This window comes from Nipponia nippon, unplaced genomic scaffold, assembly GCF_047370975.1.
Source record: "Nipponia nippon isolate SJK-2023a ecotype South Korea unplaced genomic scaffold, ASM4737097v1 scaffold_16, whole genome shotgun sequence".
Lineage (NCBI taxonomy): Eukaryota > Metazoa > Chordata > Aves > Pelecaniformes > Threskiornithidae > Nipponia > Nipponia nippon.
This window is the reverse complement of record NW_028262332.1, coordinates 7264735-7287943: the sequence shown is the minus strand read 5'-3', so window position 1 is coordinate 7287943 and position 23209 is coordinate 7264735. Positions and strand designations below refer to the sequence as shown.

The following is a 23209-nucleotide window of genomic DNA, read 5'->3' as shown; positions in this document are numbered from 1 at the left end:
ACTGCCTGTAGCTGCCATCCAGGGCAGGGCTGTCAGGGAGGAGCAGGTCCCTCAGAGCTCTCTGCGGAGCTGCAGAGTTGCTGCTCTCCTGCCTATTATGGAAGAATCCCTCCGGCGGCAAATTCTGCTTAGTGTCAAGATGCCACTTGCAAGAGCCGGCTTCTGCGTGCAAACCAGGCCAGAGCAGCAGGGTTCAAGAAAATCTTGTCCTTATAAATCCCTGGTGCGAGCATGGAAACCTGCCCTGGCATCACCAGTCCTGCTGCAGTCCCACCGCCCTGCTCACGCCCCGACCCTGAGACCCGTCCTCAGGTGCCACCAGCGTCCTTGTGAGGCTGAGATGGTGATGACTGACCTTCAGTGTCCTTGCCACATCACCCCAGCACTTGCCTGAAAGCTGGTCCTTCCTAACCCCCTCCTGGCCTCATCACCACCTACTCCCACCTGTAGCTGCTGCAGCAACCTGGGGGCAGAGGGGCTGAAACAAGGACCCCTGCACCTACCCAGGGCCACCAATGGGTGCTCGCTGTCCTCCTGCTCTCCAGTCCCCTCTGCTGCCAACGGTGCAGCTTGGGGAATCGCTAGCCCCAGAAGCCAGCACAGCCACGGCTGCGAAGGACAAGCCCCGCTCTTCAGCAACTGCCTTCTCCTCCTTTGGGCAGATTTAGCTCTGCCAATGCCAACGACGACGTTTGCTTTTGTGCCTGCCACTGCAGGCAGAGATATTAGTAATCAGAGGTCTAACTACCTGGCTTGCAGGCGCTAACGGCAAGTTAGACACCTAACGACTGCTAATATTTCATTGCAGGCACAAAAATGAAGCAGGGCAATTATTTGCAAGTGCTAAATTGCACCCTCAAAATCAAAGACCGTGGCAGGACTTGGTTGGGGGGAAAAAAAAAAAATAAAAACCCAAAAATCAGGCTCCAAGAGATGCATTGTAATATCCATCAGGCAGACAGACCATTTAATACAGTGCTGCCGGGACCGGTGCGAGCTGTTCTGGCAGCAGGAGCGGTGTGTAAGAGAAGGTTGAATGGAGGAGAGCTGGGACCGGCAGGCAAACACCAGCCATGGGGCGGCCAGGGCTAGCGAGGAGCAATGGAGGCGCAAGAGGAGGCTCCTCCGGGGAGCTGCGCGTGGGTCACAGCCCCACGGGTGCAGAACGGGAGGGACTCGGGATTTGCAGGGATACGGATGATCCCAGGATTTGGCCCTCGCACGAGGACGGCGCCGGCTGCGAGGGAGTGGAACGGCGTTTTCCTTCCCCTGCACCTCTGCTGCAGTAACCATCTCGCACCGCGGGGACCACAGCAGCGACCAACAAACCCGGTGGCACTCGGGGTGGCTGAGCCCACGCGGTCCCCCCACCCTGGGCACCCCCAAACCCACCTCCGATCCCTCTCGACTCCCACCCCACCAAAGGCCGCCGGTTCGGGGGACGCAGGCGCAGCGCTCGCATCTCGCAGCGGAGACGGGAGCTTTATCGATGTTTCTATGGCAACGTCTCTCCCCCGCCCCCCTTCTTTTGAGTGTTCAAACCATCAATAAATATGCACTGATCAATTTTACCCTGCGCTGGAGTCGGGGGGGAGGGACGGGAGGGAGGATGGGGGAAAGAGTTCTGGAGCAACGCTGGATTAGTGAGGGCGGGTAAATCCCTGGCTTTGCCGTGATGGATCGTTGCAGGGAAAAGTGGCACCGTCTGCTGCGGGAAGGGAAAGGAAACCTGCTGAGCGGTGCTGGAGCCGGGGGGGACGCCTGGGCTCCTGCTCTCAGGTCCAGGAGAAGAATAGGGTCAGAGCAGCATGATAAAACCCCACGTATAACGAGGCTTTGATTGAAGCACAGTAACCTTCTGCATAAAACTTATTTAAAAGTAAAAGCCAGTGCTTCCTACAGCGCTTACCTGGCGGGTGGGAGAGCCGGGCTCAGCCCGTGCGGCCGGGGGGCTCCTTGCTGGGCAGCTCCGTGCTGTTGGGGCGATGCCATCGCCCTCCTCGCCCGCCGGGAGGAAAGGGGCTCCCGGCAGGCTGCGACGCGGGGCAGGCGAGGGGCCGCGGCACCCCCGGAGCACCCCTTGGCAGGCAGTGGGATGGCTGATGCACTTGGGAAAAGGCAGCGCTCCAGGCTCTTCGTTATTGCTCCATGGTGATTGAGGCTGGCGGGGAGGAGGAGGTAAAAGTGAATGGAAAAGAACTGCCTGGAGTCTGGGGGTGTTGTCTGGGAGGAAGGAGAGGGGAACATGGCAGCAGCGACCCCCGAGAGGCTGGAAAGCCCATCCCTGCATGCTGGACACGGCGTCTCCCATCCAGCTCCTGTGGGAACCTACACCCCCTCCCAATTCCTCCCCTCCTGGGTCCCTTTGCAGGGCAGCTGCCGGGGGGACACCCAGACCCCCAACACCTTTGAGAGCCAGAGAGCTCGGACCCTACCCGCACAGTGCACCGTAAGGAGCCGGATTCATTGCGGCATGGCCAGGCAGGCGGCAGAGCGGAGTGTCAGCAAGGCAGGACAACTTGCCTGGAGCACCGGCACCACCGCCTGCTGTGCAAGCCAGCTCACAACGGGACAGCATCCAATAGGTACTGGATTCTTCCGCCCATGGCCAGTGGACCCAGCCAGCAAGGACCAGTGCAGACACTTGCTGCCAACTTCACCGCTGCTGGGACCCTCTGTAAAAGGCCCCGTTATCTATCTCTGACCAGGGTACAACCCTCGTCCTTGCCCCAGCCCCATCTCCGCTCATCTGCTCCATTCCTGTAGGCTGCTCCTCATCTTTCCTCCATCCCGAGCAGACCTGCAGCCCTGCAAACACACACAACGGGAGCAGCAGATCTCAGAAACCCAAGTGGATCCTCTGCAGAGAAAGAGGCCAATTTAATCGCATCCAAGGGACTCCTGAAGGGGCTAACGCATCATAACCGGGTCATTCAGCACTGCGGCTCCAGGAGCACAGGTAGGACCTTTATCAGCAGACTGGACATTAGGACAAACAGGTAACCTTCAACAGGGGGGCGATTGCAGGCCAACAGTTTGGCATAGCCTGGTTTGCAGGTGAACTTTCTGCTGAGCTGGATCTACCGTTGAAAAAACATGGAGCAGCGCTCTATTCCCACAAGGACAGTTTTGAGCCTAGCCTAAACAGTCAAATGACTTGCAGGGCTGTCCCCAACCCACAGCTTTAGGGGCACCCAAGGCATCAGGGCTGACCAGAAAAGCAGGTTGATCCAGAATCATCGTTCCCAGCAACCCGCCCAGGCTCACCCTTGGACCAGGAGCCCTGCTCTGCTGCCAGCCTGCTTTTAGGTGCGCGCATGATGCCAGGAACCCTCTCTCCAGAGGTGACACAGCACTTAGGGCTACGTTCCTCTCTTTTCAAGCGGGAAAGGATTAATGTCAAACAAGGAGGAGGCTGTCAGCTGGCCCCCGATCGTCCCCGGGGGTAGGCAGCACTCCTGCACACCCGAGAGTGCCACGAGTCCAGCGGCATCTCCACAAAAGCTACCACACCAGCCTACCTTTAATACTTCTTTTTGAGAAAAGGAGCGAGCGTAGCAGGCTGACCACATTTTACATCTTGTGACAAGCAACTTCGCAACAACAGGCAGGATGACATTCAAGGAAAACTTAAAAGAGTGAACATTGTAATTTCAAAGACATGAAAACCAAAACAAAAACACAAACACAGCTATTTTTCCCCCAGAGCACTCTCGCTTTCAAGCTCAATAGCCTTGAAAATTGGAGCAATCAAACTGTTAAATGCATCGATCTGTTAAATCAACTCCTACTGTACTCAGCTAAATTTAGCCTTTAATCCCCTCTCTCTCACTCCCAGCACTGCAGATCCCAGGGCTTTCCCCAGCCAGGTCAACCGGCCTCCACCTTCCCACGACACCACGGACCGCTCCCTAAGCGAGCAGAGATGGAGATCACCAGGAGTGATTGTATTTAGGGGCAGGTTAAGCTTCTCCATCTTCCCCCGGCCCACAACTATCCACCATGTTCAAGTTGGTATGCTAGAGATGTGCACAAAGAGCCGCCTGGACATTGCTCTTCACCAGGGTCATCGTCACAGAACAGCCAGGGACCCCGTGTAGCTCTGCGTGTGCCTTCACCGGACACCACCATTTCAGTGAAAAGTAGCCCGAGCCTTGCGGAGTGCAGGCCATTCATTGCATTTATACTTGCCAATAGCATCCTCCTGCTCCTCTTTTCATCTTCAGGCTCATTTAGAAGCGGCTCAATGCAATCACAGTCGCAGCAAGACAAGGTTTCTGATGAGCCTTGTTCCCACGGCCCACGAGCGAGCGGTTCCCTGCGCCAGGACCGACGGATTTTACCAGGGACTTGTCGAGGGGATTAGAAATGGGGCGAACTGCATTATAACCCGAAACCACTGCTGAGCAACCGCGGGGCCTCGGGCACACCGCTCACTGTCATCTGCTCTTGTTTCCTTCTCATCCTTTTTTAGTCTTTAGCATCTCCATTAATCAAGGCGGTATCTCATTTTAGAGGCTGCTTAGTACCTGGGTACGTCCCTCCCTCAGGCTTTGCTGGAAAGGCTGAAGGTGCCTGAAAGCAGAAAATAAGGATGGACAACCAGAAATGAGGGAGGGAGCAGCCAGAACCATCTGAGGAGAGAAACTCACGGGTCATTTCATAGCAGAGGAGGAGGAAAAAACAAGAGCAGCTGAATTACAGAATACAAACAATTAACAGGAAGAAAAGTCTAAAGTCAAGTCTCTGATTTAAATCTCATTGAAGACAACAGCAAAGTCTTTGCTTCAAAAGAGGTGATAACACAGTCTTTATCCTGTGCATCTTTTTTCTCTCCTGACTTTTCAGAGCCGGATCAAAAGGGCACGGAAAGGTGCTGGTGCCTGGCTCTGACCAGCCCGCTGCGCCCAAGGGCCCCGGTGAACCCCCCAAACGGGGAACCCCTCTTTTCGGAGACGGAGTCTAAGGGGAGGTAACTGGGTTTGAAAAGCCTTGCTAACAGACAAACACGGGTTTTCCTCAACATTGATTTATTTTTAAATATACTACGCAAGAGAGACTGGAATAAAAAATAAATCAAAAAAAATGAAAAATAGAGAAAGAGAGGAGGAAGAATTGAAAGTCGTGTACAGAAACAATCTGTACTGGACCAAATTAAAGGGGAAACAGCCCCCTTAAGTATCACAGAGATGAAGGACAGAGCTATTTACACACTGTAAAAAAGACAAGTCTACAAAAGTGTGTAATAACGAGATACAAACGTATAATATAGTGGCACAATATGTTATCAAAGTAAAAACAGTACCTCCAGGAAAGAGACAGTCCAAGGGTTGTTTGGTTTTTTTTTTGTTTTGTTTTGTTTTTTCCTTACATTTTTAAAGGCAGCCTGTGGCAGAAGTGTGTATTTTCTTTTGAACATTTGTCATGTGTTGTCATGGCTGTTTGTGAGGGCGAAAAGTGGCGTGAACACACACGAGTGAACTGCTAGAAATCATATACAAAACAAACAGTTCCAAAGAGAACGGCATAAAATACAACTGAAGGCAATTAGTGTTTAAGATACACAAGAGGGGTCACAAGAGTTACAGGGGAACAGGACATGGAAAATGCTTTTTTTCTCATGTTTGGAACTGTTAAGAGGAGTTAAATTGCACTGTTAATAGCCCTAAACCTTGTTCTTTCACTATTGTCACAAGTCACAGTTAGTTCCCAGTCGTGTTTCATTAGTTGGGAAGGTCACAGGACCTCGGAAAGGAAGCCCAGGAATCCTGCTGTCAGCGTTTTGTGGCACTCTCCTCGGGAGATGCACCCAAGAGAAGTGTCTGCAGTCTTCACAGATCCTTGTTTGATGCTGGATGGAACCACACCGGCATGAAGGTATGACAGTTTTAACTCCAAAGTACTGGCATTTGAGCTCTTCACGGGGAGTTAGCACTGGCACGGAAAGGGAGGCACCACAGCCCCTCAAAGCACAGGTCTCTAAGGGAGCGCAGAAGCCAGGTCCCATCTCCGCTCACAGAACAAAAAAGTCTGGAAATTCAACTAGCGAAACAGCGGTTCTCACCCATCTGCGATGTGCAAGCTCAGCTGAAACAACTGCTGGAGGCACAGTGGTATCTCTGAACTCATCCTCAGCTGCATCTCCCCCTGCTGCAACCCTCCTGTCTTTCAGGGAGCGATGCCTTGCTCAGCACCAGCACCTACTGCTCCAGCCCTGCTCTGCAACCCTCCACCCCAAACGTCAGCCCGATTAATGTTAGATATCACGGGAGTGCAACAGCAACGTCCTTCTTCAGACCTTCTCCAGTCCTTTTTCGCTACCAAGGGAGATCCGCAAACAGGCTCCTGTGCCACTACATTAGCAGGTGCTGTCTGCAACATTTTGAACCCAAGCAATTCATTTGGGCTCAACAACATCAAGAAATTGCTGAAAACACAGAAACAAAGGGCAGCAGGTGGAATCATAGTAAAAATTTAGGTAAACATCACTTGTAGCATTCTGTCATCAAAAAAAAAAAACAACCCAAAAAACAACTTACATTAACAATTTTCCCCCCTACCCTCCCAAGTGCCAAATCTGTTGCATTAATGGCAGGTAAATGTCAGACTCGGGACAGGGATATGTGCTGCAGCTCTCCCAGGAAACGCAGTGGGTATATTGCTATTCAAACACTCGTCCTTGTGTACAGTGGGGCAGAGGGAGGGGACAAAAATGCAGTAGAAAGTCCTCCTGAGGAGGATGGCATCTCAGTGTCCATCAGTCTGGCTTCAGTCTTAATAGTCTCTCCAGAACAATAAAATATTAATAAAAAGGCATGGTGTGACATCAGCATTTAGACTTGTAGTCCACAAGGCAAGAACTCCACAGATAAGACGATTACGAGTATATGAAACAGGGAATCTGAGTTAGGAGGGTGGAACGTGCCTCTTGAGCACAGCCCTGCCCTTTGGAGCCGGGGCATCCATTCACAGTCTGTGTCTTTTGCGCAGCTCTAACCTGAACGCCCCGGTCCTTTGTCAGTCCACACATGTTACTCTCTCCACAGTTGGCTTTGGCCCGTCATGATTTTTTTTTTTAACCTGGCTTCTGCTACCTCTGAACAATGTCGCTGATTTCTTTCACTGAACTGAGAAGTTTGCTAAAGTCCTGGGTGGCTGCAGGACCGCTGCCAGCTGTTGCTGGGCAGATCTGAAGCTCCCGTAGGTTATTCTCCAGCTTATTGATAGCCTCCCGAAAGGCAAATTTGTTCCTCATCTGCTGAATGGAGTCCACGTAGCTCACACAGAAGGTGTAGAGGTTCTTGCCAGCCTCCAAGACAGCGCTGTGGCTTGCCATTTGTTCAGAGTTCTTGCTGATGGCGATCCGTAGAGCCTCAGTGCTTTCCAGCACCACCCCTTTAGTGATGGTGCCACTGGCAATCCTCTCCGGGGGCTGCCGGGTCTTCCGCAGCGAGACCCTGGTGGATATGAGAGGGATGAACGCTGTAGATGATGGCTGGTCCCCCCCTGGGGCAGAGGGTACAGATGAGGAAGAGGCAGCTGGGGCTGCTGTGCTCATCAGCAGCTTTGTAGAGGATTGTGGCTTTGGTACAGAGGGGATCCCCAGCTTTTTCACACCTTCTCCTGACTGGTTTGGCTTGACAGCATCGCTGCTCGCAGCATCTGCAACCTGAGTCAACTGTTTGGATTTAGGCCCAGACACCACATCTGCTGCTGCTTCATGGCTGGGACTGTGAGAAACCTTCCCAGGCTTGCCAATGGAGGATGAAGACAGCGGAAGCGGAGGGGCTGGTTTCAGCTTCGATAACTTCCCTTTGTCCTTCCCTGCCGACTCCGAGGTCTGCTTGAGCCGCCTCAGTCGTGGCTCCTCAGAGGAAGCCTTGCTGGCACCCACAAACCCAGCAGGGTTGGGTTTGGCAGCAGAACCTTGGTCCATGGTTACAGTGGTACCTAAGGCACTGGATTTGACTCCGTCGTCCTTGTGGGGCACGCTGGAGGAAGGAGGGGCAGCAGGTTGCCTACGGCCAAGTTTTGGCGTCAGAGTGGGAGGGCTGGAGCCAGGGCTCGACTCTGCATCTTTGAACACATCATCAGTGGTCTCTTCATTTTTCTTAAGCAGCCGTGGAGGAGGGGTCACTGTTCCCCTGACAGCAATGTCAGTCTTGGCCTCGTTTGCCCGCTTCCGAGGCAGTGCTGGCTTTTCACTTTTGTGTCCCCCAAAAGTGGAGGAATCAAACTGGCGTCCCGTGGACTGCAAATCCCGAGGCAGAGTCACAGATTTCCACTCTGTGTCCTTTGCTCCATGGGGCACACAGGAGGCTGAGCAGGACCTTAAGAAACGCTTGCTGGAGTTGGAACTACTCTCCTCTTCACCAGCCACCCCTCGGCTGCTGCTCATCGTGCTGGACTTCTTCCGTAAGTGGGGAGATAAGAATCCAGAGTTCCCAGCGACAACCCCATTGGTGACACCAGCCCCATTGCTTGGGCTCTGAAACTTGGAGGGGTCAGCTGCGTCTGTCAGGGGTGCAATGAAAGCTCCATTGCCAGCATCCCTGCACTCCTCCTCCCCACCTGCCCTGCGGTCCGAGTGGCCATCCATCTCTCTGAAGGAACTGCTCCGTTTCGGAGGGGTAGGAGCAGTCTTCTTCTTCTTCTTGATAAGGGCGCTGAAGAGGTTATGCTTTTTGTCTTTCGGAAGCAGCCTCTCATCTTCGTTCAGACTGCTCTCCAGGGCCACCCTCTCCTTCCGTGGGAGCAAGGGAGAAATAGCAGGTTCATGATCCAGAGGGTCTGCAAGGGAAAGAAAAGAGTCTACTGAGCATTGCTTCAACAGCCAAAATAATCACTTTTCTTCCAGGATTGAACTACTGCAGCACCTCAAAAAGGTGCAGGTTCTGTAAAGAGAGCCAGTGTCAGACCAGGAGTAAAGCAAATACAGCTGCAGGGAAGCCTGGACTGAACGTGGTCCCTAACCCTGCAAACAATTTCTGAGGTGGCCTCTGCAGTACTCGGCTGCCAAACTACTTTCCCTGTAGGCTTCCGATTTAAACAGCGACATACAAACACAAAATGTTTATGTTCAGATTCCCGCCCTCATATCTGGAGACTTGTCTAAACTTCACACTGTAAAGAAGATAAATATTAAGAGGGCTTTGCTTTCGTCCCTGTGCTGTTGCTGTCTTTTGAATAGCTGACCCTCTGAATTAATAAGACGCCTCTGTAACCCACCTCCATCCCCAGTCTCCTTGTTCATTTAGATTCTGATACTCCTAACCTCCTTCCTGCTGTCATCTTTTGTGGGGAATGGAAATAACTTTTTCACAAGCAGAAATCAAGATGCCCTTCGACAGCTGAACACTTCAGGTCCTACCACCATGAAGATGGCCAGCTTTGTACAACAACGGAGGAAAGTGGTAGTAACAGTCTCCTTCAGCAGCATTGCTCCAGAAGGAAATGATGAGGTGACCCTTTCTCCACTTACAAGAGGTATTTAAAAATGAATAGTGGTTTATAATAATTTTATACAGAGTCCTGAAGGTCTCTGTATTTGATTGGCAGGGGGTCTCATTCCCAGACCAGGCACTTGGATGGCATTCTAATTCAAGAGAGGAATGCCTTCAGGGCAGCATATACATTTACAGCTCGAGCAGGCAGTAAGCAGGGAGATGAAGCAGAGTCATAGGGAAAAAGGAGGGTGCTGCTTAGTCACGTACTGGTGATCATCATGCTATGGGTAGGATTTTGGTTGAGGAAGGGATTTTGGTTGAGGAGAGGGGATTTGAAGAAAAATAGTTGTGTACGTTGAGAAGACAGCACGCTTCCACAGGACGACGTGCAGTTAAACCATTCCCACAGAACGAGTCCTGGGGACCTGGACAATCAGAAGAGCTCTCACAGCACTTTGGGAGGCCATGGCCTTACTGTGTCTAGACACAGTGGAGCTAGAGATCCAGAGAAAACCAGCAGCTTGCACTGAGGATTGGCTTCCAGCTGCTGGACTTGCTATGGAAACACTGACAACTGAAGGGGAAACTGCAATAAAACTTTAATGCGAAATATTTTCTTTCACAATAAAGAGTGAAATGATTCCCAGCATAATGTTAAAATCATATTATTCCCGCTGCACTTGAATCTCTCAAAGCCCTTAAGTATTTAAATGAAGTTATTTTACTTCAAAGCTTGTAACACTAGGCAATTATATCTCCTATATATGGTAAATAACCTTCCTTTTTAAGTCACTGATACTTTCTTTTTCCAACATTTTACATCCCCTCTTTTTTTCCCCTTTTTGTCTAGATGTACATACATCTGCTACTGAAACATGTACTACTAAGTGAATTTGACATTACACAGGAAAGGTCAGTCACATGAATGGTTAGAGAAGGCACCCTCAACAGGAGCTGGAAAAAACCACTGTATTTTGTTTTACCTTATTATTTTTCAAATGAACTAGATACAAATCTATTGTATACATTCAGCGTTTTACCACTGCTTTTATTACCTCAGAATGCAAGGTAAGTTGTTAAAGAAACTGATTGAAAGAGAGTTTAATTTCACGGAAGATTCTGTAAATACCTCTTTGTCCCTTGCTGAAATTATATTTGGTACCTGCCAAGAGTAATACTCTTCAGTGCTGCAAGCACAAACGTGGTAGGATGGAACAGTGAAGAAACCTCCCTTATGGGGCTTGCTAAACCCGAGCAATTGTCCTGCTTTAAATTATGCAGTGTGGTAGTGTAAAGTGGCTTGAACACAGCAGATTATCCAGCACTCAGATGCAGTGGGAGATCCCACTGATAGCTCCTACCAGGGAATGGGAAGAGGATATGATCAGAGAGCTCTGTGCTCAGGCTCTGGTCTATAGGGAGCTGCAGGCAACAGCCATTAAGTTAAAAGAACTCCTAGGGCTTCTCTAAGCAACAGCAGGTATAGCGCCAATCCCTCAGCCAGTTAAGGATTCACATTCCCAGCTGCTCTGTGTGTATCTGGTCCCAAGATTAACAACCTACCTTTGCAAAAAAATAATAAAAGGAGTTCTGAACCCAGCAAAGCAAACTCAGCAGCCTGTCACCCAGAAACACAATATTGGTACAGAAAGATGGCACCTGTTATTAGACACAGCTTTTCCTAGGTGAAGACCTGGAGCTGGACATGTATTTTGTTTTCCTCTGTATTTCCTGAAGGAATAATGACTTTAATTAAAACCTACCACATTCTCCCTGGCCTCGAGCATGTGTAGTCTCCAAGCCCTCGTTGGCGTCTTTGCTTTCAGCAGCTCTCCTTGATGTTCGTGTTTTGGTTGGTAACTCTGGGGCCTGGAGGAAATTGCTCACGACGCTCCTCATGCCCTTCTTTCCCAATTCCTTCTCCACCTCTGCAACGCACAGAAGAAAATCACTACAATCAACAGAAGATTAAAACTATTGTGCTTTTCAGAGTTAATAGCCCAAAAGAAAAGCAAGCAAAGTAGAGGTTCCTTGAGGTTGTTCAGCCATTTGGCCCTTTAAAATCAGATTCGTGCCCATACACAGAAAAAGGCCAAATGGAAATGCATCTCTGCTTTCTACGCCGTTTACACCAGGCGGTATAACCTAGGACTGAGTTTCACTCCAAAGCAGCCTATGAAAAGAATGCAGAGTTAAGGATGCAGTTGGCCCTTTTCCCAACCCTGGAATTGCCACTTCAAAAAGGACCCAGACCTACCATCCGATATGCTGGATTCCTGAAACATCGTCTCAAAGGCCTGATGGATCTCAGCAAAGGAGGGTCTATCGGAAGGGCTCCACTGCCAGCCTGAAAAAACAACACCACTCAAAACTTCCCGCCAGCATTAGACATTCAGTACACTACACCAGGAGCAGCTAGCTATCGCAGTTCCTTTTTTATAACACGGGTGAGACAAAATAATGACATGGAAACCTCATTTGAAGGGTCCTGGGTATCTGCAACCATCACTGAGCCAAAGTAACGCTGGAAAAAAAATGTATCACGCTGTAAGTCACGTACCAAAAGGCCACAGTGGAAGAGTAACAGTCAGTCCCTTAAAAAGCCTAATGAAGCTCCTGCTTCATCCTTAGAGCCCAAGCTTTTCTTTAAATTGTCAGGAAAAAGGAGACAAAGAAAACATTGAGCTGAACAACAAATCTCTCCCCCAGGCCTATGTGCTCCCAATAGAGAAGAACGGCTGGTTTCATAGCATGTTCATCCCCTGAGGAAAGCAGTTTTAACCAAACACTTCTACGCAGCATTGCACCTTCACTGGAACTGGCAGGGGGTTTCTCGTGCCGTGCTGTATGTGGCCATATCCCGGCACTTTTACTGCACCCCTGCAGAGCTAAAAAGCAGCATTTGCAGGGCTAAGGAACACTTACACGCTCTCATGAGCTCATAAACTTTCTCAGGACAGCCTTCGGGGCGCTCCATACGGTAGTCTTTCTCCAACAGCTCATAGACTTGAGACAGGTCAATCCCAGGGTAAGGGGACATGCCGTAGGTCGCGATTTCCCACAGCAGGACGCCAAAGGCTGCAGTGGAGGGGGAAAAAAAAAAAAGAAAGAAAAAACCAATAAGCTTTGTTTTAATCTTAAATTTGAGAGGACGTTTAGTGGGAGTGGTTACTAAACAGTGCTGCACACTTAAACCAGCTCTGGGTGGCTGAGATCCCGTGATCAGCAGCAGCCTAAATGTTAAGAAAGCGTAACAAGCCTCTTCGTCAGCACAGACAAGTCTCCTGCGATATGACAGGGTAGAATTAGACTAATTTTCAATGTATCAGTTGTCTCAAACCTGAACGCCTTGAGATCCTTCAAGTCCTATTAAAGGCACAATTAAGAGACTTCACAGTGGATTAGCTGAAACCGTTTCACTGCTGCACTGCAGTCTCTCCCTCAATTTGACAGCTCCTCTCATCTGCAACCTCTCCCTAGAGGACTCGCACATTTTAATAGCTCAGTGTTTTCAGGGTGCCCTTGTTTAGCTGCAGCATGGTCTAGAGGGGAAACCTGGGAGGCAGCGGTGAGAGCAAAGTTTCAGCAGTTGCTACCAACAAGACAGGGTGAGGGCGAGACATTTTGGTTACGCGGAAAGCTGAAGGGAGAGCTCAAAAAAGGTCTTGAAACAGGCAAGGCATTCAAGTCCCAGAAGTCGGTGGGGATGCAGGTCAGCAGCAGGGTCAGGCAGCTAACCCAGGAGTCGGGCACGCAGAATAGACTCAACACCAGTTCAGCAACCTGCATGTAATTAGTTCAGTCACCCTATTCTGTTCTTAACCTGAAGAGAAAGCGATTACAATTCTGCATAAGTAAGGAAATCACATCACATTACATGGTAACACCACCAAGGGCAATTTACATTAGACATTTCTGTGCACAATTTTCTTTGATTGCTGTCTTGAGGCAGTGAGGTGAAAGCGTCTAAACTCTGGCATGCCCGGCAGCAGCCGTGGCCTCCGGGGATGGCCGGCTTGCTCTAATCAGATCCCAAAGTCCACTGCCCCAGCTGTCACTATGCAAGGTTATGCTAACCCTAATTAAAAGATATCCAATACTCCTTTTGGATCTTTCCTCCCCCAGTACTCTACTATTTAAATGCAACAGGGATCCTGCAGCCACCACAGTGATACAGCAGCACCCTTGAGACCGTGGCAGATACCCGGCAGCAGCCAACACCACCATGTGCAAGTCCAAAGCAGAAGAAACACCTTGGTCAGCAATCACGTACTCCTTGGGAGGCTGTTTTGAGTTTTCCTCTCCTGTCTATAAAACATTTTGCATCAGGCATCTACCTAAAAGTTCTTTCAAAATAAAGCCTTTCTCTGCACAGTTTCCCCAAAACTCCAGAAAACGTCATCGCTCCTTCACTACTATCTGTTGTTTTATATATAGAGAAGATGCTCAGGATAACATTTTCCAAGTGCCTTTGGGACCACGTCCCACAAAACTTCTATCTCATGTCACAGGGCACTTTTGAGAATTTGACCAACAGCTACGGCGGAGATATAAAACCCAAAGAAAGGCTGATAAAAAGTACAATGAGATTTTCTGCGGTCAGATTTGATAGAACGCAGCTCCATTTAGCTAAGCTTACTCTTATCACCAGCACCTCAGGGCTCTTCAATAACCATTTGTCATCAAATTTTCCCTCTGTTTCTCCTCATCTCATTCCAAAGATTATTCTTTTAAAATGCAGAAAAGACGAGCTTGGAGCTATCACTAGGCAGATATACACATAATTTTTTAACATAAAATGAACCAGATTCTCACTTTCCTCCTTGAAGTAGTTAGAAAGTTCCTGGCTATATAATACTATATTGCTTCATAGTCCTGTGCCACAACTCTATCAAGGCAGTAGTATCGGTGCCCTCCAGCCCCATTGCATACATTTCTATAAACACTACATTATCCTTTATTTCCATACTTGCCAACGATTCAAATATATAAAGTCAGGTCGGCATCCTCAGTGCTCCACTCAAAGACCGACTTAACAGAGATTAGTTCCTGCACTCTGACAAGCTCCTAGAACAAAATGGCTCAAACCAGGGAATGTGCTCCCTCCTGAAATGTTTCACAATGTCCTCATTTCACAGCCCTGGAAAAGACGACTATAATCTGCATTAATTCATACATGCGAATTCTTACCCCAGACGTCAGATTTAATGGAGAACTTGTTGTAGGCCAGGCTTTCTGGTGCGGTCCACTTGATGGGGAATTTTGCTCCGGCGTGGGCCGTGTATGTGTCGCCTGTCATTAACCTGCTCAGGCCAAAGTCTGCCACCTTCACCAAGTGGTTCTCCCCTACAAGGCAGTTTCTGGCAGCAAGGTCCCTAAAAACAAGAACAAAACCAGGCAATGAGAAGTCTTTACTATCTCACTGTTAGTGATAGCAAGGAAACCTGCTGTTCTCGAAGAAACCTGGGCCCGTGTGTGATTATTTTCATCAGAGTATTACACAGAAATTATGTAGTTATACACATACATGCAAGAGGGAAAGTTATTTTCCATTCTGGCTTTATAAGACTGTCATCCAAACTTTTTTTTTTTTTTTTTTAATTTGAAGTGAAAGCTTCAAGAAGCCCCCTCACTTTCAATAAAAGCTGCCACCCTCAGGATAAAAATAATTTAAAGAAATGTCAGTGCTCAAGTTATCAATAGCTGAGGATGAGCACTGAATAAACGAAGTCTCGATGCCTCACTTCTTGCCCACCTCTCCAGCACTCCAGTCGCCCCAGCCAACACCAGTTGCTCTCCAGAACTCCTTTTCCAGTCCTTGCTCAAGCACCAGGTTTAGCTCCCGGCTATGCTCTTCTTCCTCCCAGGCGTACGTTTTACAACACAACTTTTTCATACCATGGTTTGGCCTTTTCAAACCTGTCATAGCCTCTGCTATCAGTACTTAAATTTTTCAAGGACCGGGTAATAAGCAAATTAAGCTTTTCCTCCACATTTTTTCACCTGCCTCCACCCTGGCTTAGGTTTCGTTAAAGACACTTTTCCAGATTATGTCACGTTGAACTAAAAATTGATTCTACCAGAAAGCTCGAGTGAGATCTTTAGATATGAGGCAGACACTGTTTCTTTTGCTTGTTCCACTCAATCAGAATAAATTAAAAAAAAGTGTGTCTTACTAGATGCCCATTAAATTTTCACAGTGTTTTTGAATATACCTTCTTATCAATGCTGATTACTACAATGTCTGTCTAAATAAAAGCTCCTCTCCATAATCAAATTCCTCCTCCTTCCTGATTCATTAAATGAGGTCACAGCGCAGCATTTGAATCCATGGATGTGAATTGTGACAACAGTCTTAAAATAATTGGGTAGGTGGGTATGGGGGTGGCTGATAAGGAAAAACGCTACTATTTATTTTAGATAAATGGGTCATCGGAAATAAGAGGAAATGCAATGAACGGGAGAGCAGACAAATGGGATTCACACAAAGCAGTTTTTAAAGTTCGCTTCCTACAGGCTGAAGGGATGAAATACTTTCAACAGAGCAAATCAAAGGCTGGAGATTTTAATTTGTAGATTCACTATTCACTTTATTGACTGACAGAAGCATTTAAACAGGCCTTTCAGGCAGCAAAGGCAACACATGACTTAGAGGAGCACCTAGAACTTTACACACGATCTTCATATTTGTCTCTACGAAAAAACATGTCCTAATTCATATTCCAGTTAATTGGGCAGGAAAGGTCACGCTATGGCACAGAGAGCATCTTGTATAAAGCTCAGCGACTCTCAAACCTTCGCGCAGGATGTGTCATTATATTGCTAGGAGGCCATTTCTTCAGATGAAGAATGCAAAGCTCTAGCCATAATTGCAGCACACTTAAAGGTCAGAGTCTCTGAGACTTTTACGACTGCAGAGATGCTTATTAAAGCGAATACGCAATCTGGACAATAGTGGGAAACAATCCCTACAGAGGATAGAAACGAAGTGAAACAAACAAGAAAGAACATGGGGTACGAAGGCACTAAGAGGGTGGCTTCGCTGTGAGCACCTGCACGCATCCAGCAACATCAATTGCAGCAGTTTTTAATGGCTGTTAGAATCAAGGAAGAGCAGCAACTTATCTGGTCCACTAAGAGCCCGTTACTTTGGGAAGCATTTACATTTAAGGCCCTTGTCCAAAATATAAAAGTACTGATATGTCTTTCACCTACATCTACTTCAAAGGTGAGAGAAGAACACAGAGAAAAACAATTAGACGACCGTCCCATAGACAGGTTAATGTACTGTATCAGAATACAACGCACTAGTGTGTTAAACACAGGACACCAACTGCATTTGAGTCAATGCTGTGATAATCGGAAAAGCAGGAAAATAAATCAAGGGGTGTTTTGTGCTTGAGATTCAGGGGTGCTCACTGTCCTTCCTACCTGTGAATGAAGTTTTTCTTCTCCAGGTACTCCATGGCTGAGGAGATCTGAGTTGCCATGTACAGTAGCACCACAGCGTTCACCTCCTGCCGGTTACACTCGCGCAGATAATCCAACAGATTCCCATACGTCATGAACTCCGTAATGATGTAGAAAGGAGGTTCCCGCGTGCACACCCCTAGGGACCAACATAAAGTTTACAATGAATGTTTGAGAATATCAGTGAATCTTCAGGTTTTGTCCTCTGGGGCAATTTATACCTCTAGAAGGTAGAAATACAGGGCTCACAGAAAGAACGAGTTCTGCTTGGAATTGGTTAATAGAGGGTTTTAATTTCCTGCTTCAGGCTCTGGCAACTTAAACATTAGGGAGACGAGATCATTAAAAATCATGTATTAGTGGTACAAATTGTGAATTTTGCCAGACAATAAGTGTCTGTATTTAAAGCCTTGGTATGGTAAGCAGCTTATCTGCTCCTTAACATCCATATCACTGCACAAGGGTTTAGTTCAAATCCCTCTGCTTGGTATTTATCACTTACCTAATAATTGCACCAAGTTGGGATGCTTGATCTCCTTCATTACTGCAGCTTCTTTCAAGAACTCTTCCACCTCCATGGTATCCTCCTGCAGAACAATGGTAAAGCTTTGGCAAGGACAGCGCGCACAAAGGAGGAACAGATTTTTGTCTGAGGACACAAAAAGAACTGCAAACTGACAACATAAGCCACAGTTCTTTCAAGGTAATTTTTCCCTGTAGCCACATCACAATGCCAGGGAGTCAGGAAGGTTGGTTTTTTTGTAGGATTTAAAAAAAAATGTATTTTTATCATTCTTATTCTAACAGAGCTTTCTGGGGCAAGAAAATCCATATCCCTTTTGTGAAGGGCCTCTCACAGGACCACTCAGGAGCTGAAAAGCAAAAATGTGCTTGTTGCTAACAGAAAACAAGATAACATGAAATAAAAAGTACAGAAAAGAAAAGAAACATAAATGAACATAAAAGGAAGGATACGCCACAATCAAATGCTTGAGAAGCTGCTGAAATGGGGGCCCCCAGTTTCACTGGGTAGGAGCAAGAAATCCCCCCGTTGAGCCGGGGAGGCATGACCGATGGCAGCCACTCTGTAATCGAAAGCCCGAGGTTTCACAGATTTCGTTTCTGGCATTTAGATCCTGACCCATGACGTAACCATTCCGGGCAGACGTGTCCCTACCTATTTGTTGAACGCCGTAAAGTTGCTTGGCACAACACAAAACCGAGGAAGATACAATCTTGCTCAAAAGACATATTTTCTGAAGCAAATATGCCCCAAATGGCCGGAAGGTCATTTCAAAGTGGTGCAAAAATACAGATCTATTCCTAAAGCAACGTTTCTTTCTATATCCATATTTTCTTTTCATTGGTGGATTAATGTTGACAGGCTACATGGACGAAGTGTTTTAAGGAAGGATTGGAGAGGATTTACTGCTGCTGGTGAGAACGAGAACAGTGGGCTGCCGCTGTAAGATCCAGCCAGCTCTCTGCTTTGCAGTTAGAACCTTTTTCGAACAGTTTCATTCAATCATTTACTATTTGTTGCCAATTAGCTTGATTGGCAGCTGTGATTTGCTGAACACACTCCATCAAAACTAATAGCCCAAAGGTCCTTGTGAGCAGAACCTTAAACTGTTTTCTTTGGCAAAGGAAACTGGGTTAATAATCCAGGTTGCAAAATTACCCTAAATATGCATTTATCTTACGCACGCTATACAAACTCTGAAAGGTTGCTCCTCTGCATAGCTGTTCCACTGTTTTAAATCTCTTACCTCTCAGTGACCAAATTAATAGGAAGGACACATACAGGGAACTACTGTAACAATGATTTCTCTGAAAATCTGATCTCATGCAAAAGACCAAGCTTAACCAGCTTTCATCTTCCACTGTACAAAACCACAGAAGAAATAAAACAGTTCTGGCTATGCAGTATTTTCCTAGCAGAGCACAGGACCATGCTGTGGTACTAAGGGATACCAGGGATGCATGTCGCCTAATTTAAAACACAGGCTTCGCTGCTGGGGAAAAAAATAAAACAAAATAAATAAAAAAATAAGAAAAGAAGAGGCGGTCCTAATGGATGCAGACTCGAGATCTGCAGTAAGAAATGTGCTGAGATGCCCAGCTCACAACAGTTCAGCCATTAAACGTCCCTCATGGGGAACAAGCTTTGGCCACAGTCACAGAAGGCTGCATTTGATCCAACGATACGCAGGTCACAAAGCTCCGCTCCCAGCTACTGCAGCCACTGCCCGCCTCATGCCCCTTTCCATCAACATCAGGTGTAAAAAACACAAATTTGGAGTGTGTTGTGTTATAACAACAGACCCTTATAAATAACTGATGTGTCCTGTGCAACTCGCTGAGCTTCCAGTGATATATTTTAATGGGAAACTTCTAAGCACCAAAACACTGTCTAGCACTTCCCAGTTAAATGCAACTGAGGAACAGTGTGTGCTGCCTTGATCGCCTTCTTGCGTGAGCTAGTGTTTTGTGCCAGCTGAGCTACGTTTAGACACTTGACAGAAAACTGAACAACAAACGGGTGTTCGTAAGCATCGCTGTTCAAAAAGAAGTTGGAAAGATTTTTTTTTTTTTTCCTTTAGTTTTCCCTCCCCTTTACCTTTCTTACAGAGGTATCTGGAGTAGATGGGGAAGGAACAAGAAGAGCCATATAAAGTTTTGAAAAATATTCTCTCAGAGGAAAATAAAGTGAGTCATTTGAACATTTGTGCAGAAGCTGCGGAGGGCTTGTTTTCCCCAGTAGAACTGGGATATAAACGTGATTTTAAAATGTTTCCCAAAACTTTGAAGAAAGCTATAATCCCACCTGTCAGGCAGCAGACTGATGGATTTAAGGAAGGCGGATTATAAATTTGCTTTTAAGGATGGTTTTAGTGTGCATAATTGCAGGTTGAAGTGTTTCTCAACTCTCCTCTTGGTTATTCTTACATTCCCCCGTGGAACATGCTGCTCCATACTACATTATGAACCACTTTTAGTCATGTTTCATTAAATATTTATTTGATGTACTTGAAACATCCATGGTCTGTATTAAGGTTTCTCCTTATGCACAAACAGATTTTATGGGATAACACGCAATTTGCCTTTGTTGATGGGTTTTAGAGACAAGAGAATGAAAGCAGCAGCTACAGTTTGGAGCAAAATGAGAAGCCTGAAGACGTCGGGTATCCTCACGCTGCAAGCAGGAGGAGGCAAGGAGATGTTACGGCAAACAACGTTCCAGGAAAGAACCGGTCTCTCCTTCTCACTGTAAACAGGCATTTTGTTCGACCTGGTCAAATCCCAGCTCCACCTGCCTTGCCATGCTCCCGAGCAAGCCCTGCGCTCCCCAGCACCCCAAGTCCGAGCAGGGATGACACTAGGTGTCACTCGCTCCCTGCACAAGCAGGCGCTTGGCCTCTCCTCCGCTGGGGAGCAGCAGCAGGAATCTCCAGAGTACAAAAAAGACCCAAATGAAAATACTTTCTGCAGCCATAGCAACCCAGAAATACCGAGGCAGCCGCTGCTCAGCACGTAAGGAAGAAATATTTTCCCCAAATCAAGGAAACGTTCTTCCCCTGACACTAAGGTATCTACACAGTTCTCTCCACTTGAAAATTTCCATTGCAAAAACGAAAAAGAAACAAACCAAAAACCCCGTTCTGTTTGTTTCTGCAAGACCAAACCACGTCCCCATTGGAGGAGAGAGAACATGGTGTCAAGTTAGCATAAACTCGTATTAAGCAATCGAATGCAATGTGTGTGGATGCTGCCAGAAGATCTCAAGACATTTTTATAAACACAAATGAATTAAGCAACGACCTTATGAACTCACAGAGCATTATTTGCATTTCCAGAGACAAGGAAACCAAGACACAGAAATCAGGGAGCAGAGCCAGAAACAGAACTGATTATCCAGTTCCTCATTAAAGCCACTTACGAATTTTAATATATTTTAGCTTGGATACACTTTTTCCTCCTCTTGTATCTTTTGATAAGAAGCAGCTGTGAACAATTGCTTAAGACTTCCAGGTACACAGGCAGCTTGTATTTTGGGAAAGATGCCATGTAAGATAGAAAATCAAAACATGTAAAGCCTCCCTGAAGCACAGCCTTTGAATTTTATGTTGCCTGACTCACAATCCACAATTTTCCTTAATACACCGGCTTGCATTAAGTGTGTTCATCCACAAACAGCTCACCTTTGCCACACCCTGAATGCAAGACATCATGGCACTATTTATATTTCTAAGGCTTCATCGTTCTAAAGTAAAAATTACGCTGATATCGTCCTCCTTTGTTTAGTTACAAGCGTTTCAGGTATCACATAAAACCGTAACAGGATCAAGCACTTTCAAAAATACTCTGTTCCAAGCCTACAGCACAGAAAGGAAGGGCCATCACCGCCCCAAACTGTCTAACTATGGCTGAGGGCAGGCAGCCTCCCTGAACTCGGTTCCTGTTGAAAGGAGATGAATAGGAACGCTCAGAGACTTGAGTCCTACCTTTAGAGTCTTCACAGCCACCGTAAGGTTGTACTTCTTCCAGACTCCTTCATACACCTCTCCATACTGCCCTCCACCAAGCTTGTGCTTCATCGTGATGTCAGTTCGCTCTATCTCCCATTTGTCGTAGTTCGGAGACACGCCATAGATAGTGGGCTTATTGCGTTTGGGCGCCGGGTAGTGCAAAGTAGTGATGAGTCCATCTGCGACAGTTGAATGATGATGGACCAACTCTGCTAAGGTGTTGAAGCGGCTCTCTGAAGAGACATAAAGCTAGGAATCAAAGAGAAAGAGAAAGCTCATTCACATAACGCACATCGGAGCATTCGTACGTAGAAACTACATTATAAAATCGTGAAAGTAAAGTGTTGCATTGCTTCTGCTCAAGCCGCAGTACTATGAGCTCCGCAAGCTCTGTAACTAGCTCCGAGAGCTGAGAACAATCAACGCTCACATGGGAAATGCATGGATTCAGGAGAAAATACATGCACTTCGCTAAAACAATGTGGAAGGAATGACTGCAAATAGCATTAGATTGGCATGCTGTTGCTTGAAACGTCTTTTTTCAAAAGGCTGGTCAGTAAAGATTGTGGGACATTTCCTGGAGAGCAGGGGGTTGTCAACCTCAGTGTCTTGATTCCATTATTACTATTTGGGTTATGACACTTTCACCTGCCTAAATTCTCCTTGAAGGGTCACGAGCAAACTGGTGGCTTCCCTGCTTTTGGCCTAAGCTTCTGCATAGTATTTTGCATGAAGTTAGGCAGCTGGTCTGCTCCATTCTTGTGATGGGCACCGATCAATAACACAGAAGTAAAATCATTACCGCTGAATGAAAACCTGCTGTGAGGCATGATAACCGATATTTGTTACCTTTTTAACATTTATACAGAAGATCCATTTTAAGCCTAAAAGCCTACTAAAGATAACGGGCAAGTGACGCCCTACCACCAGAGCTTTGTATTTCCCGTTTTCGCACTCAAGCCCAGCCTCCTGCTAGGCAAGGTGACAAAAGTTAAAAATTTAATTTTAAAAAAAGTGATGCTGATAGCACCTGAAGGAGAGGGAGAAATCTTCGTAGCAAAGTGCAACAGCCTATGCTAGACGCAGCAGACAAATGATGGAAGAGCTCCATTTCTCACAAAAGACCAAGGTCTGGCAAGGGAACCTTGCAGGATGAGCAGCAGCGTGTTGTTAGCCACCCAGATCTCTGTCCAGTCCACGCACTGTGAAATGAGTGCAATGCACTGGTCCTGCTGTGCACATTACATGCCAATAGCTATGACCAAACTTCTCCAATGCTTCTGACTCGCTACATATGCACTCAACAGTTTGTGCATGTGCAATGGCCATCTGTCTGGGATTTCAGGAGGCTGGGAAGTTGATGGGGCTGCCAGGTATCCAAAAAATCCCAGACTTAGGGTCAAATTCTGCTTCTTCCACCTAGACAGAATTTTTGGATGGAAAGAGAAAATGCATCTGTGAAGCTCCAGCAATAAGTGAATATGTCCAACAGAAAAGGGACATGCATTCGCAAGAGAAAAAAGAAAGAAATGTTTGCAGGGAGGGATAAAACCACCCTCAAACTTGAGTAAAGCCTTTGGACTGGAGACTGTTTACTATACAAACCCAAAATGAGAGGCACTGGAGAAGATCAAATATTCTGAAGCATATGAGAGCACAGGCACTACATACAAGAAAAGGTGAGTGAAAAGAGCAGCCGTATCATCCACGGCAGTCAGAGCGACAGATGAAAGTGCCTCTCCTCCTCAGCATCCTGCTTGCCTA

At 47.1% G+C, this 23209-nt stretch overlaps 1 protein-coding gene across 3 annotated transcripts in view; it reads right to left on the bottom strand.

Moving 5' to 3' along the window:
- Positions 1-5010: 5010 nt before the first annotated feature.
- Positions 5011-23209, bottom strand: part of ABL1 (ABL proto-oncogene 1, non-receptor tyrosine kinase) — an 83445-nt gene continuing 65246 nt past the window's right edge. For all 3 annotated transcript variants that reach the window (XM_009476960.2, XM_087752983.1, XM_087752984.1), the window contains 8 exons: positions 21422-21694; positions 17419-17503; positions 16878-17055; positions 14637-14821; positions 12372-12524; positions 11704-11793; positions 11210-11374; positions 5011-8790 (listed from right to left, as the gene is read on the bottom strand). In XM_009476960.2, coding sequence (XP_009475235.2) covers positions 7091-8790; positions 11210-11374; positions 11704-11793; positions 12372-12524; positions 14637-14821; positions 16878-17055; positions 17419-17503; positions 21422-21694 — 2829 coding nt within the window. In that variant the 3' untranslated portion in view covers positions 5011-7090. The remainder of the gene's footprint in view (positions 8791-11209; positions 11375-11703; positions 11794-12371; positions 12525-14636; positions 14822-16877; positions 17056-17418; positions 17504-21421; positions 21695-23209) is intronic.